Source organism: Etheostoma cragini, chromosome 9, assembly GCF_013103735.1.
Source record: "Etheostoma cragini isolate CJK2018 chromosome 9, CSU_Ecrag_1.0, whole genome shotgun sequence".
NCBI lineage: Eukaryota > Metazoa > Chordata > Actinopteri > Perciformes > Percidae > Etheostoma > Etheostoma cragini.
The window spans coordinates 26330453-26342952 of record NC_048415.1 but is presented as its reverse complement, the minus strand read 5'-3'; the positions used below and the strand labels follow the sequence as shown (position 1 = coordinate 26342952).

Here is a 12500-nt window from a genome sequence, read left to right as displayed (position 1 = left end):
ATGTTTACCTGCCACAGTGTAAACAGCAGTGACCAGCAGCAGGATACCTGTGGACAGATAGAGATCCCAGCCCATCGACACCTGGATGAACATCGCCCCCGAAAAGATATCTGTCTGGGTAACACACACATACATATTTCTACTGTGTCTTGGATTGTACCTCATTTGTGTGTGTGTTTGTGTGTGCGTGTGTGTATGTGTCTTACAGATATTTTGGTGAAGACGTAGAGAATGAGTGACAGGACAGACATGTATATGCGTATCCTCTGGCCGCCAAAGCGCTTGCCCAGGTATTCCGGCATGGTGACCACGCCAGCAGAGATGTAGACGGGGATGAAGATCCAACCCAGAGCCACCAGCACCCACGAGGCCTACAGAACCACACGTTGAAACACACGATGAATGGATGTCAAAACTCCCTTAAAGTGCCGTTTGCAATTCAAGATGTGCTGTTTCTCCATCAGAGCAGCTGTCATGATGCACAGCTGTTTGTTGAACCATGAATTCATCAAATTGGAAATCTCATAATTACTGTGAAACGTCAGAAGATGATTAGAGATGAATTCTTCGCTCATGCTACAACATACTTTACAATTCATGATCAAATGGAACGATCTTTAACAAGAAGAAGACATACTTTATTAATCCCGTAAGAGGAAATCTCATCTTTTTACTCTGTTGTTAACAGTTAAATACAGGCCTAAAATCCACACATTCCCAGGTTCAAATGTACAAATGGAGAGATGTCTGCGTGAGAGGGCTGCCCATGACAGGTGCCCCATGTTGGGTTCAATGACATGCCCAAGGGCCCCATCTAGTGGGCTCAACAAATACAACCCATGGTTCATGATTCCACCCTGTGTTGTCTTACGTTCCACTCAAATCCCCCGACAGCGATGCCTCCGGCTGCTCCTGTTCCCGCTAGGCCGATAAACAGACCGCTGCCAACATTACTCGACATCAGAGAGGCTCCAATCTGTAAACACTCACAGATCACTCCCAAGAACAAGAAAATATCATATCATATTTACTCACTATCCTAAGCATACCCCAAATACACCAAAGTCTTAAAGCAACAGTCTATTGTGGCTCTCCCTGACATCTACCATGTATCAAGTAATGGTATTTAGCATGACATATTAGAAATGGGAGGACACTAATGAACGTCAACATATAGTATATTGAAGTTGAGTTGACTAGAAAGTTTTCTTTATTTTACTACTTGAATTCACCACACGTAGTTTGGCCAATATTAACCTATTTTTGTACTTTGTTGTAATGTTTACAAAAGCTCAAGAATGACCTTCCATGCTGAAACATGACAACAATGATTGGCTACAGTCTTCTGACTGTGTCAGAATAACCGTTCTGTAGGTATAAGTGCAGCAATTCTTAACTATCCAATACAAACAGAACAAAAGATCAGTCAAAATAACAGTACAGTATGATGATAATACCATATAGCATTAGCGCATTACCATGCAATTGGAAGCGAAACATCATTATAGTACCACATCACACTCACAGGCCACCAGGTCATTGATCGGCCCGCCAAGAAGTATCCCCTCACAGTGCTGCGACTGGCACGCGCTGATGACTGTAGAGGGCAGAGGTGAGGATTAGACCAGCAAGTATATGCAACACATACTAAATCATAAAAGAACCAGACCCTAAAGGAGACCCATTTTTAGGTAGCCTAAATTAGGAAAATAAGTACAAGGTATACAAGCAGGGTTAGCACTTTTAGAACCCAATCTGGGTCTCTGTCAGGTATGGTATTCAGGGTTTCAGTAGTTTTAGGATACTTAATAGCATTTGTGGAATCCAAAAATAGGTATCAGTTAAATTTGGCTCTTGACTCACACTTAAACACATTACACTTAACCTGTGTCCACCTGAGATAGTTCTTAAGTTATGTTTAAACCTTGTGTTGTCTTCCCGTCAAAATTGAAAATCAACCCTTATGTTGAGGCTTTTAATCAACGTTTTGAACTTTTTCTTCCTTTTTTGTCCTTTTTTTCAACACTTTTGACGCTTTTTTTTCAATGTTTGTCACTTTTTTGACCTTTTCAACACTACGTAATACTAACTTATTAACTTTAGTTTTACAGTTATTTTTGAAATTTTTGGTCAATAAACCTCATCGATAGGAAATTCTACCTAATGTTTGAGTTAGAAAAGTAGACATTAGAAATTCTTTAGACTAAAATTAAAGGAACGTACACTATGTTGATGATAATCACAGACTGGAACATGTCAACTTTTACTCAATACTATTTCAAAAGCACTTCAATTTGTTCTTCAAATGCTATAAAATTGAATAAGACACCTCAAAATTAATGAAAGTAGAGATTTGTACTTGCCAAAGAGCGTTGTGTGGAATCAGTCATGTTATTTTGGGTGATTAAAAAAAACACTGATATAGAAAAACGGGTCAATTTGACCCAAGGACAACATGAGGGTTAAGATGTCATTAGGTACAGTATAATGGTAAATATTGGTGTGAGTGTAAAAACAGTCCAGAATTAAAATAGTCTTACCCAGATTCCAACCCCCATGACAAAAATAAAGTAGACGACCACCACAGCGATGTCGGCAGCATCCACACTGACACCCGTGCTGGGGGGGGCTGCAGTGGTGAACCCAGAGGAACTGCTGTCTGCATGGTAAGGACAAAGAGAAGAGCATCACTATGATACCATTTCTTAAAAACACAGATATGCAAAATGTCAGCTGTGACAGCAGTGGGGTTCAATTTCCAATGATTATTGTTACTTTATTTAACACACAATATTGCTGATAATACATACATAGAATATAATACAACATAAATGAATTACAAATATACAAATATAATACAGGGGCTTTTTTCTGAAATTGCATATAGAATTAGTTGAGTTTTAGTGGTGTACACATAAAGAAATACTACAAGTTTCACCATGTTATTGAGAGGATGATTTAGTAATCTGATGGCGTAAGTTTTGAAATTGAAGTGAGAGACACCTACAGCTCCTAAGAAGTCCTAAACATTAGAGCTTCAATAAAAGCGCAGACAAATGACAAATGTTCATTTTGGCACCAAAAAGAATTGTCAGTTTTATCCTTAATTAACTGGAGACACTTATTTTTCGGCATACTAAAACATGACTTTTTCACCGTTTTCACCTTTTTTCCATGCACTACTATGACTTTTTAGGACTTTTCTTGACATATACTTTGATTTTTCAACATATTGAACTATGACTACTTTTTAGACTTTTTATTTCAGGACAATGCACTATCATTAGTTTTTGGGACTTTTCAACATACTATGATGAAACTTTTTGTTAATACCTATCCCTTCGACATACTGTATAGTTTTCATGATTTATTTCGACATACTATCCTATGACTTTTCTATTTTTTCGAGTTACTATAATAGGGTTTTACAGACATGCTACACTTGATTTTTTATTGACGTTAACAACTTACTATACTATGACTTTTAAATTCTTCTACATACTACACTTTATTCAAGATACTATACATTTTTCATGATTTTTTTGATGTACTATACTATGACTTTTTTTTTAACAATCCACATATTGTACTAAGACTTTTTTAATCATCCACATATTATACTACGACTTTTTTAACCATCCACATATTATAATACGACTATTTTAATTATCCACAAATTATACTATGACTTTTTAACCATCCACATATTATACTAGGACTTTTTTAATTATCCACAAATTATACTATGACTTTTTAACCATCCACATATTATACTAGGACTTTTTTAATCATCCACATATTATACTATGAGTTTTTAAACCATACACATATTATACTATGACTTTTTTAACCATACACATATTATACTATGACTTTTTTAATCCTCCACATACTATACTACGACTTTTTGTGACTTTCTTCTACATACTATACTATGACTTTTTATAACTTTTTCAACATAATACAAAGGCGTTGATGATTTTTTTTGTCATTTTATACTATGACTTTCTAGGAGCACCTTCTGGATGTCACCAAACCTTGTGAAACTAGGCTACGACCTCCTCTCTACCATGTCCCCTGGAAAGAGTAGAGGCTACACAAACCCACAAAAAACTAAACCAAAGCACATGGTGTTATGTATAGTATGTCATAAAAAGTCATAGAAAAGTAAGTAAGTAAAAAGCTCTAGAAGGTGCAGACCTCTCCAGTCCCCTTTCTTTGCTAAATGAATATTGCAATGTCCATCTGACACATTTCAGATAGGCTTTATGTGGATGATGTTGGACAGTGAGGACATCAGTCCCTCATCAGGATGGGGAAATCAACCCCAGTCTCCAGCCGACTCTGGTGTCCCACTAGCCAGTGGCAGGCATCGGGCGGTGGGCTGGCTGGCCTTCGTGGTCTTTGTGGGTTTCCAGTTGGATATTGGGAACACAGGTGTCCTGTCATTTGGACCTGGAGTCCCTGGTGTGATTCAACTGAGAGACACATCTACTGTGTGCCGATCTAAAGACCACATTCTGCGTCGGGAATTATGCTTGAACGACCTGCTGGGATTTCACTGAAATAACACTTTGTGAAGTTTTACATGACAAATAACATTGATTGATTGCCATTGTGTAGTATGTCAAAAAGTCATAAAAACTCATAGTATGTCAAAAAAAGTAAAAGTACATTATGTAGAAACATTATAAAAAATCTTAAAATCTTAAAAAATACAATAGTCATAGTACAGTATGTTTAAAAAGTCAAAGTATGTCAAAAACGTCCTAAAATGTCATATTATAGTTTATTTTTAAAAAAAAGTAACTAAAAAGTCATTTGTTGGAAATTAAGACAAAAATAGTGTCAATCATAGTATAGTATGTCGAAAAAAGTAATCTAAAGTCATACTTCAGCATGTTGTAAAAGTCATAGAATAGTATATCTGTACTGTATAATTATTATAAAATATTGTGGATGTGTTTTGAAGCTGTTTGGAAAGTGTGTAGTAATTCATTTATTGTCCCAGAGCTCTTTGCTTCCCCTCCAGAGGGTGGCAGCAGACGTCTTAATAGAAACTACTAGAGGTTTTTAATGTTTACTGACATTTCAAGATGGCCATCAACAAAGATACATTGCTCAACTGCTTATTCCTCATTATCCCACTGGGCCAATAGGTCTCCACAGCAAACGCTTTTGTCTTGCCTAGGTTTAAGGGTAAAATAAAATTACTGCTGACATAGCAGAAAGCCCAGGAGGCTGTGTAATATTCCAGTTGCTGAATCAGCTGCTTTAACACTCATTTAAAGGTTGTATCTCTGCTTTGCCCTGTGTCACATACCCTATACGTCTATAAAATCCGCTTTTGACATGCCGTAAAAGTATGCCCATGAGCATAAATCTGAGTTAAAGAAGGTTCAGACCTGTAGTAAGACTGGCAGACATGTTGCTTCCAATCTTCCAGATGGTGTTGACTTGCTACAGACACTCAGTCCTCCACTGTTTCCTCTTCTGACGGTGTAACAGTTAGTGCTGGGGGAGGCTGACAAAGGTATGTGTGAATCCGTGCCGTCGACCTGAAGCTTAATTATTAACCCGTGTGTTATCGAAGTGTGTAAATCCCTCATCAGGATGTAAATTAGTAATTTGTGTCTTAATAAAGAAGCATCCAGAGGCCTTGTTTGCTCTGAGCCAGTTCACCTGTCCCCCCACACGTATGAGCAAACATACATTTATCTGACCAGCAACCTTTACACATATCAGTGGACATAGACTATATGCATGCATTTAGTGTACATAATCACTGACTTCATGCATTGGGGCCACATTTGACATTTTGGAGTATTCTTCCCAGAGATGAAGCCTTCTGAGTTTGAAGTCAGAATTTGGTGTTTAAAAGTCAAATACCTTTTTCCCATTTGGCCCTAATCCTCTTCCATATGTTGCTTTTTATGCAGTGTCTTTATTTTTCACCCAGCTGTATGTAAATTCTTCTGTCCCCTTTATTGTAAAAATGGTGACGTTGTAAGGTCAGTGGACATTGTCTGCAGCTCAGCTGCTTTTTTGTCTCCTAAAGGAAACATCAGAGACATTTGGGAGGACAGGTGAGGCCTGTAGCTGCGGAGATGAAGACGGAGGTTATCTCAAACCTGGATATGATGTCACATACTCAATAATTTAATAATAAAACCATTAATAAAATCTAAAGAAATTATAAATCGGAATAATCAAACTGCTACTTTCATGTAGAATTGCAGATTCTCCAAATAGCTTTCTCTGACCTCGCCACAATATGACACTTAATTGTTTTCACAAGAACTTTAATATATGAACTCTTTTTACAACATACAGTTAAATGTACAGCCATCTTCCTCCTTATAATTTGGGGGGTCCAGCAAGCTTCCATCCCTCCATCTTACCGACTTTTGTAAAGAAGGCCAGCGTACCCAGACCCAGACACGCTGACGTACCCGTCATTGCACTGTGGGCTGGACACAGAGACACAGAGAGACACACAGAGAGACACACAGAGACACAGACACACAGACACACAGACACACAGACACACAGACACACACACACACACACACACACACACACACACACACACACACACACACACACACACACACACACACACACACACACACACACACACACACACACACACACACACACACACACACACACACACACACAATCGTTAGGCATAATTTTACACTTTCTCTGCCACAGACTGATGGTGGCATTAAGGTAGGACTCTGCAGTTTCTATGATAACCGAATCTTGGACGTAATCTCAAAATTATATATAATAAAAAATAAAAATAAAGCTACAGGACAGACTCTATAGGCCCTTACATAAAGTCTAAAACATTTAAGTCCTAGAAGCTGACTGGAGAAGTTTCCACTGGTTTAAAGGAGACCTCAACATGACCTTTTCCATGCACTTGTCCTTTGGACACGTACATTTGCGTTTTAAATGTCCATGCACAAAAATAAGTTGTCCGGGTCAAGATTTATCTTCTTTTTTTTTTTTTAAGTGAGTTTTGTTAATGCAGAATTTGAACAAACCGTTGACGGCTGGTTTGAAAGAGGCTGAGTTACCAAGGGATCCTTTAAAAAGGGTCCACCTACTTCACTACATTTAATCAAAACCGATGCTGCTAATGCTTGTCAGGTTCACAGCTGCAGACGCTAGCTATAGCTAACGTCGCTTAGGCTACTTGTCGGGCAAGTTGGATTGTCCCCGGCATTTTTAACTTTCTTCTCCACCACTGTTCTTATGTGGCAGGTAAAAATGTGTGTTTAAATAGCAGGCGGTTATTATTTGGACCGACTCCTGATTGGCTAATCAAAGCATTCTGAGTTGGACACTGTGGGGCAAGTAAATTGAACTGATCTTGTTATACATACAGTAATGCAAACTTGTCTACTTGCAATGAGAAAGGGGTCTATCTGACAATAGAATTCCCTGTTCAAATGCTGCATATGTGCGCTAATTTCATTGGGAAAAGGGTATAAGAAACAAGACTGACTTGTGATTCTTATTCATAGACCTACAAAAGAGTGACACACCATTCTATAGCTGGCTACGCTGCCACCTGGTGGAGATCCCCATACACTACAAACTGGCCAATAGAGAGCCAATGGTCTCGCCCCTCCTGTTTGCATCCACGGGACCTTTCTTCGGAAAAAGAAATGATGGTCAATGGCGAAAGAAAAAAACATTTTCTGGTCCCGATTGACATGGGCCTTGGATTACAAGTTTTTCAAAATAAAAAAATACATTTTACAATATTTTTTTTTCCGAGTTAAGTAAAATATGTAATTAGACAGACTACAAGTCCAATTCGCTTACCTGACTTCACCCCATTTTCCCTCCACTCCCATCGAGTAGATGCAGCGCTGATTTCTAATGGTTTTATGGTTTTAACCTCTTTTAATACTTCTGCCTTCGTCATGGAAGACAGTAAAGCTCAACAAGGGGACCATATTTCTCCGGTGACGTACAGTGTTTGAGACGAGAGGTGTAGTTCACTACGCGCTCTCGCACAAAACCTACTGTTCAACTTCTTTACGTCAAATTGCTATTCTCTTGACATGTAAAATTGTCTTTTAAATCTACACGCGTCATTTGTGAAGTGGCATGGCACAATCAGAACCGGACCAAAAAAATTGTTAACCCTCATTGACTCCAGTTCATTTTTTTCGAAAGATGGACTAGAAACAGAAGGGCGTGACTTTGGTTCTCTATACTTTACACAGCCAAACACATTGCTAGACCTAAACAAAATAAAAATGATCATTGATGATCAACAATCAGTATCTCCAGCTAAAAAGGTGATCTGGGCTTCTCTATTTGACACATTATGTGTTGGGACATACTGAATCCTTTTCCTTGCACACTGAATAGTAGTATGTAGGTAGTATGGGTACTGGAATGCAGGGTTTTGCCGCTCCTAAGATATCATCTTAAAGGATTGGCACATTCTCTATAATGGCGGACTTCAAATGTGGGTCAGCGGCTGGAAGAGCGAGGTCAGGAGGAAGCAGAGTCAGCCGCGACGGATACTTACTTCTGGCTCCCAGGAAGATTCCAGACGCACAGCCCCCGATGAAGTAATTCAGTGGGTCATCTGGGGCGTCCCGAGCCTGAGCACTGAGGCATGTCGCCATGCCGAAAATGGCTCCCATGGTGGCTGGAACAACACACAGAGACACATCAGCATTACAAAAATGTTAATACAGTTTGGGCCATATATAGAGGTTACTCCTCTACACAGAGCGCCCAGATTCGACTCCGACCTGCGGCCCTTTGCTGCATGTCTTTCCCCCTTATCTCTTTTAAAAAAAAAAAAAAAATGTTAATACAGTTTGTGTAATCCAAAGAATAGTGTGTCAACCCATTTAAACCAAAATGACACATTTATCACGGTAGTGGCTTTGTACAGCACTTTGACTGAGAGACCTTTAGCTTTAACTTTGGGGTAACACAGTAGTTCTGACAATCACCACAGTAACATTTTTAGAACTTTCCTTGGAACGGTTATGTATTGTGAGGTTTCCTTGTCTAGCAGGAGAAATCTGTCACTTTATCGCTGTGTTTTTAGCAGGATGATACGAATGGTCTCCTTTGGAGATAGGGTGACAAGCTCAGTCATCCGTAAGGAGCTCGGAGTAGAGCCCCTGCTCCTTTGCGTCGAAAGGAGCCAGTTGAGGTGGTTGGGCCATCTGGTAAGGATGCATACTGGGCGCCTCCCTAGGGAGGTGTTCCAGGCACGTCCAGCTGGGAGGAGGCCTCGGGGAAGACCCAGGACTAGGTGGAGGGATCCCATCTCCAACCTGGCCTGGGAACGCCTCCGAATCCCCCAGTCGGAGCTGGTTGATGTGGCTCGGGACAAGGAAGTTCGGGGTCTCCTGCTGGAGCTGCTCCCCCCCCCGCAGCCTAATACCGAATAAGCGGACGAAGATGGATGGATAGATGGATATGAATTATGATATTTACCCATGGCAACAGTTGTGTTGGTGGCCCTCTGTAGCGCTGCCACTGCAGAATCAGGTTGGAATGCCACTATGTGATAGGCAGAGCCGACCAGGCCTAAACACACACACACACACACACACACACACACACACACACACACACACACACACACACACACAATATATTAACCAAACAACAAGGTGGCAGTACTAACCTATGCTGCCTGTGAGTCTCTTCTCTTCTAAAAGAGGTGACAACAACAAGCCGTATTATTGGTAGATAAACTCATTCTCATCACTCATCAGGGAGATACATTAAAAAAAAACTTCACAGTCAAAGAATAAGCCAAAACTAAACAGCTTTTCATCTCTTTAAGTTTTATTAACGTTGTATTGTATCGTGAACGCACCAGGCTAACCTGCTAGCATTAGCATTACCGCTGGTTCAGCAGCACACGGTGTACGTTAGTTATGGTTGGACAGCCTGCCTCTCCAGCAGCATAGAGCTGATATACTTACCCAGAGCCGTGGCCAGCTTGGTAGTTATCCATGTCTTTTGGACGCAGTCTGTGCCCTCTGTCAGGTCCCAGTACCCCATAGTCGGACTGAGCAAGGACGCAATCTCAGGAATGGAATTCTCGCGAGAATCGTGGTTCTCGTGCGTTTCTAGTGGCTGATAACCCAGTTTCTGGGGCATTACCGCCACCTACCGGAGCGGAGTGTGAAACCAGAGCTAACCTATTATTAGCCTATTAGCTACCGGTCTGTAACACATCTTAATCTAGTAAGAAGAAAATATGTATCGAAAGAATTTGGTGATGGAGAGGTTAAGAAAATAAGAAAAAAGTTATTGTCTCATTTCCTCTTCTTCCAAAGGTGAAAGAGTCACTAAAACGAGTTAAGGATGGAAAGCCCATGATTGGGTTTATTTACTTGAAACTTTTAACTTAATTTGACATAACCTCCATTACTGATGTATTTAATTTCTATTTTCTCTTATTTCTATTTTCTTACTAATGTAGATTTGCTATGTAGGCTATATGCTCCTGACAGATTAGACATTTCTATTATATGTCACAAAAAGTTATATTTTATTTATTGTACAATATGCGTTTCCGTTTTTGCTGCACTACTTACATTTTATGTTTTCATATGTTACGTTGACACTGTTAAGGGGTTGCTTCCATCTCGTTGCTTAGATACTGCACTGTGTATAATGACAATAAAGGCTTTCTATTCTATTTCAGCAGTTCACTGGATGTAGTATTGGATGAAGTTATCACTGCACTACGCTGAATGGGATCTTTGCACAGGTATGTACAGTATGTTCTAACCTTGAACGGATCAGGATGTCCCACCTCTGCTCCCAGCATGCCTTTTGCATTTTCTAAATATATATTTTCCCTATCTGTAAATACACAAGAGTTTTTCAGATTCCAGGAGGTAACACACAGTCAGTCTGCTTAGAGCCAGGAGGCTATATTTAACCCTCCTGTTGTCCTCGGATCAATTTGACCCCTTTAAAAAATGTTTACATCTGAAATATGGGTTTTATGGATTGGATTCTTTACAACCATCTTTGCAAATACAATTGATCACTTTCATTCCTGACTAAACTCATCTGTACCTTCCTCTAATCTTAATTATTAGTCAAAATAATTCATAATTTCTGCTTTTTGAACTCAATTATTAGGTATAATTCTATATTTAGATAGATACTTTATTAATTGTAGGAAATTTTAGGAATCCAGTAGCAAGACAATCCTTAACACAACAAACATATATACAGTACACACTTATCACACACACACCTAACAATGAAAATAAAAATTAAAAAAATTAAAAATATGGAGTAAGTAGAATTAAAAAAGGTCTGAAAAAGTGACGAAAATCTTTGTGCTGCAGCACATAATTAGACAAACAGGACATGTGCAGCCCGACAACACTTTAACAACAGCTTTGTGTGCTTTATTAAAGTTCACCACACAGATACACAGCTTTATTAAAGCAAAGTATTAACTCAGCATGGTAGTGGTTCCAGCTTTGGCGGGGACCGGCTACACGTGGCCTTCATCCTGCCGTACTCTGCCGACGTCGTTGGTCTGAGTTTCAGTGTCCATCGTTTGATCTGTTCCACTAAAAAAATATACTGAATATGGACAAACGCGGTGTTGGAAGTAGAGCCCGACCGATATTAGGCATTTTCTGATCTATCGGTATTGGCATTTATAATGGGCGATTTAAAAAATAAAAATACAAAATTGAATTTTTTCGTTTTTCAATGTACATTCATGAAAATCAAACAAATCAGACAAATTATTCTGATAGATGAATATTTCAAAAATAAAAACGGACTGTCAACCATGTTATGAGTATTGGTGTTGCATAGTTTGTCCACCAGAGGGCGTGTTTTTTTGTGTTTATCTTAAAGGACTTTAAGTTTCATATCTTAAATTTGTATTTTTATAAGTTTTATTTTTCAGAACTTTAGTTTCAGAACTATAATTAACAACTCTGTTCTGTTGTGACAATAATATAGATTATTATTATATTTTTTAATGAGAACTCATAAATAACTACAAATAACTAATCAGGGAAACAATGTTGGATTTTTAAATAACCAAATATTCGGTCTTAAATATTCTTAATTGATCGGGCTCTAGTTGGAAGTGAGAATACGATCTTCATATTCATATATGAACAAGTCACTTCTTCCAGAATTGGCTGTATTTGTCAGCTTCAAAGTCGTCTTCAAAGTGGATGGTTGTCTGTTTCTTCGTCTTCTTCACTTCCCTCTTTTTCTGTCGAGCTCGACGCTCCTCCTCAGACAGACTGGACAGATCCACGGGCATCTTTCAACACACAAAGAAACAACATGTGAAACATACATATATGAACACATACTTGTGGACTTGTGAGCTATAGGAGCAATGCAAGTTATGAGTTAGGTTCTGGAGGTCTGTCAGTCGGCAGGGCAGGAAACAGCTGTATGATGTACTCTGTGGTTCTGGCTCTTTTTTACTTTTTTTTTTA

At 39.1% G+C, this 12500-nt stretch overlaps 2 protein-coding genes across 2 annotated transcripts in view; both read right to left on the bottom strand.

Annotated features, from left to right (window-relative positions):
• The window catches only part of slc5a9 (solute carrier family 5 member 9), an 11922-nt gene extending 6410 nt beyond the window's left edge, over positions 1–5512 (bottom strand). The window contains exons 1-6 of the mRNA XM_034880589.1: positions 5406–5512; positions 2541–2659; positions 1526–1597; positions 872–976; positions 207–371; positions 9–114 (exon numbers count right to left, since the gene is read on the bottom strand). Of these exons, the coding sequence (XP_034736480.1) occupies positions 9–114; positions 207–371; positions 872–976; positions 1526–1597; positions 2541–2659; positions 5406–5427 (589 nt within the window). The 5' untranslated portion in view covers positions 5428–5512. The remainder of the gene's footprint in view (positions 1–8; positions 115–206; positions 372–871; positions 977–1525; positions 1598–2540; positions 2660–5405) is intronic.
• Positions 5513–6285: 773 nt separating this feature from the next.
• On the bottom strand, positions 6286–10187 carry ndufa11 (NADH:ubiquinone oxidoreductase subunit A11). The gene is made up of 4 exons (XM_034880634.1): positions 9987–10187; positions 9490–9582; positions 8561–8683; positions 6286–6470 (listed from the first exon to the last, which is right to left on the bottom strand). Exons 1-4 carry the CDS (start codon positions 10162–10164, stop codon positions 6358–6360), a joined length of 507 nt encoding a protein of 168 aa, XP_034736525.1. The 5' UTR covers positions 10165–10187; the 3' UTR covers positions 6286–6357.
• Between the last annotated feature and the right edge of the window lie 2313 nt (positions 10188–12500).

Excerpts from the sequence above, each read along its gene's own strand:
- ndufa11 (XM_034880634.1), bottom strand. The coding sequence starts at position 10,164 with ATGCCCCAGAAACTGGGTTATCAGCCACTAGAAACGCACGAGAACCAC. Across the intron at positions 8,684-9,489 it reads CAACACAACTGTTGCCATGG|CCACCATGGGAGCCATTTTC; the intron begins GTAAATATCATA and ends GTGTTGTTCCAG. Across the intron at positions 6,471-8,560 it reads AATCTTCCTGGGAGCCAGAA|CCCACAGTGCAATGACGGGT; the intron begins GTAAGTATCCGT and ends CTCTGTGTCCAG.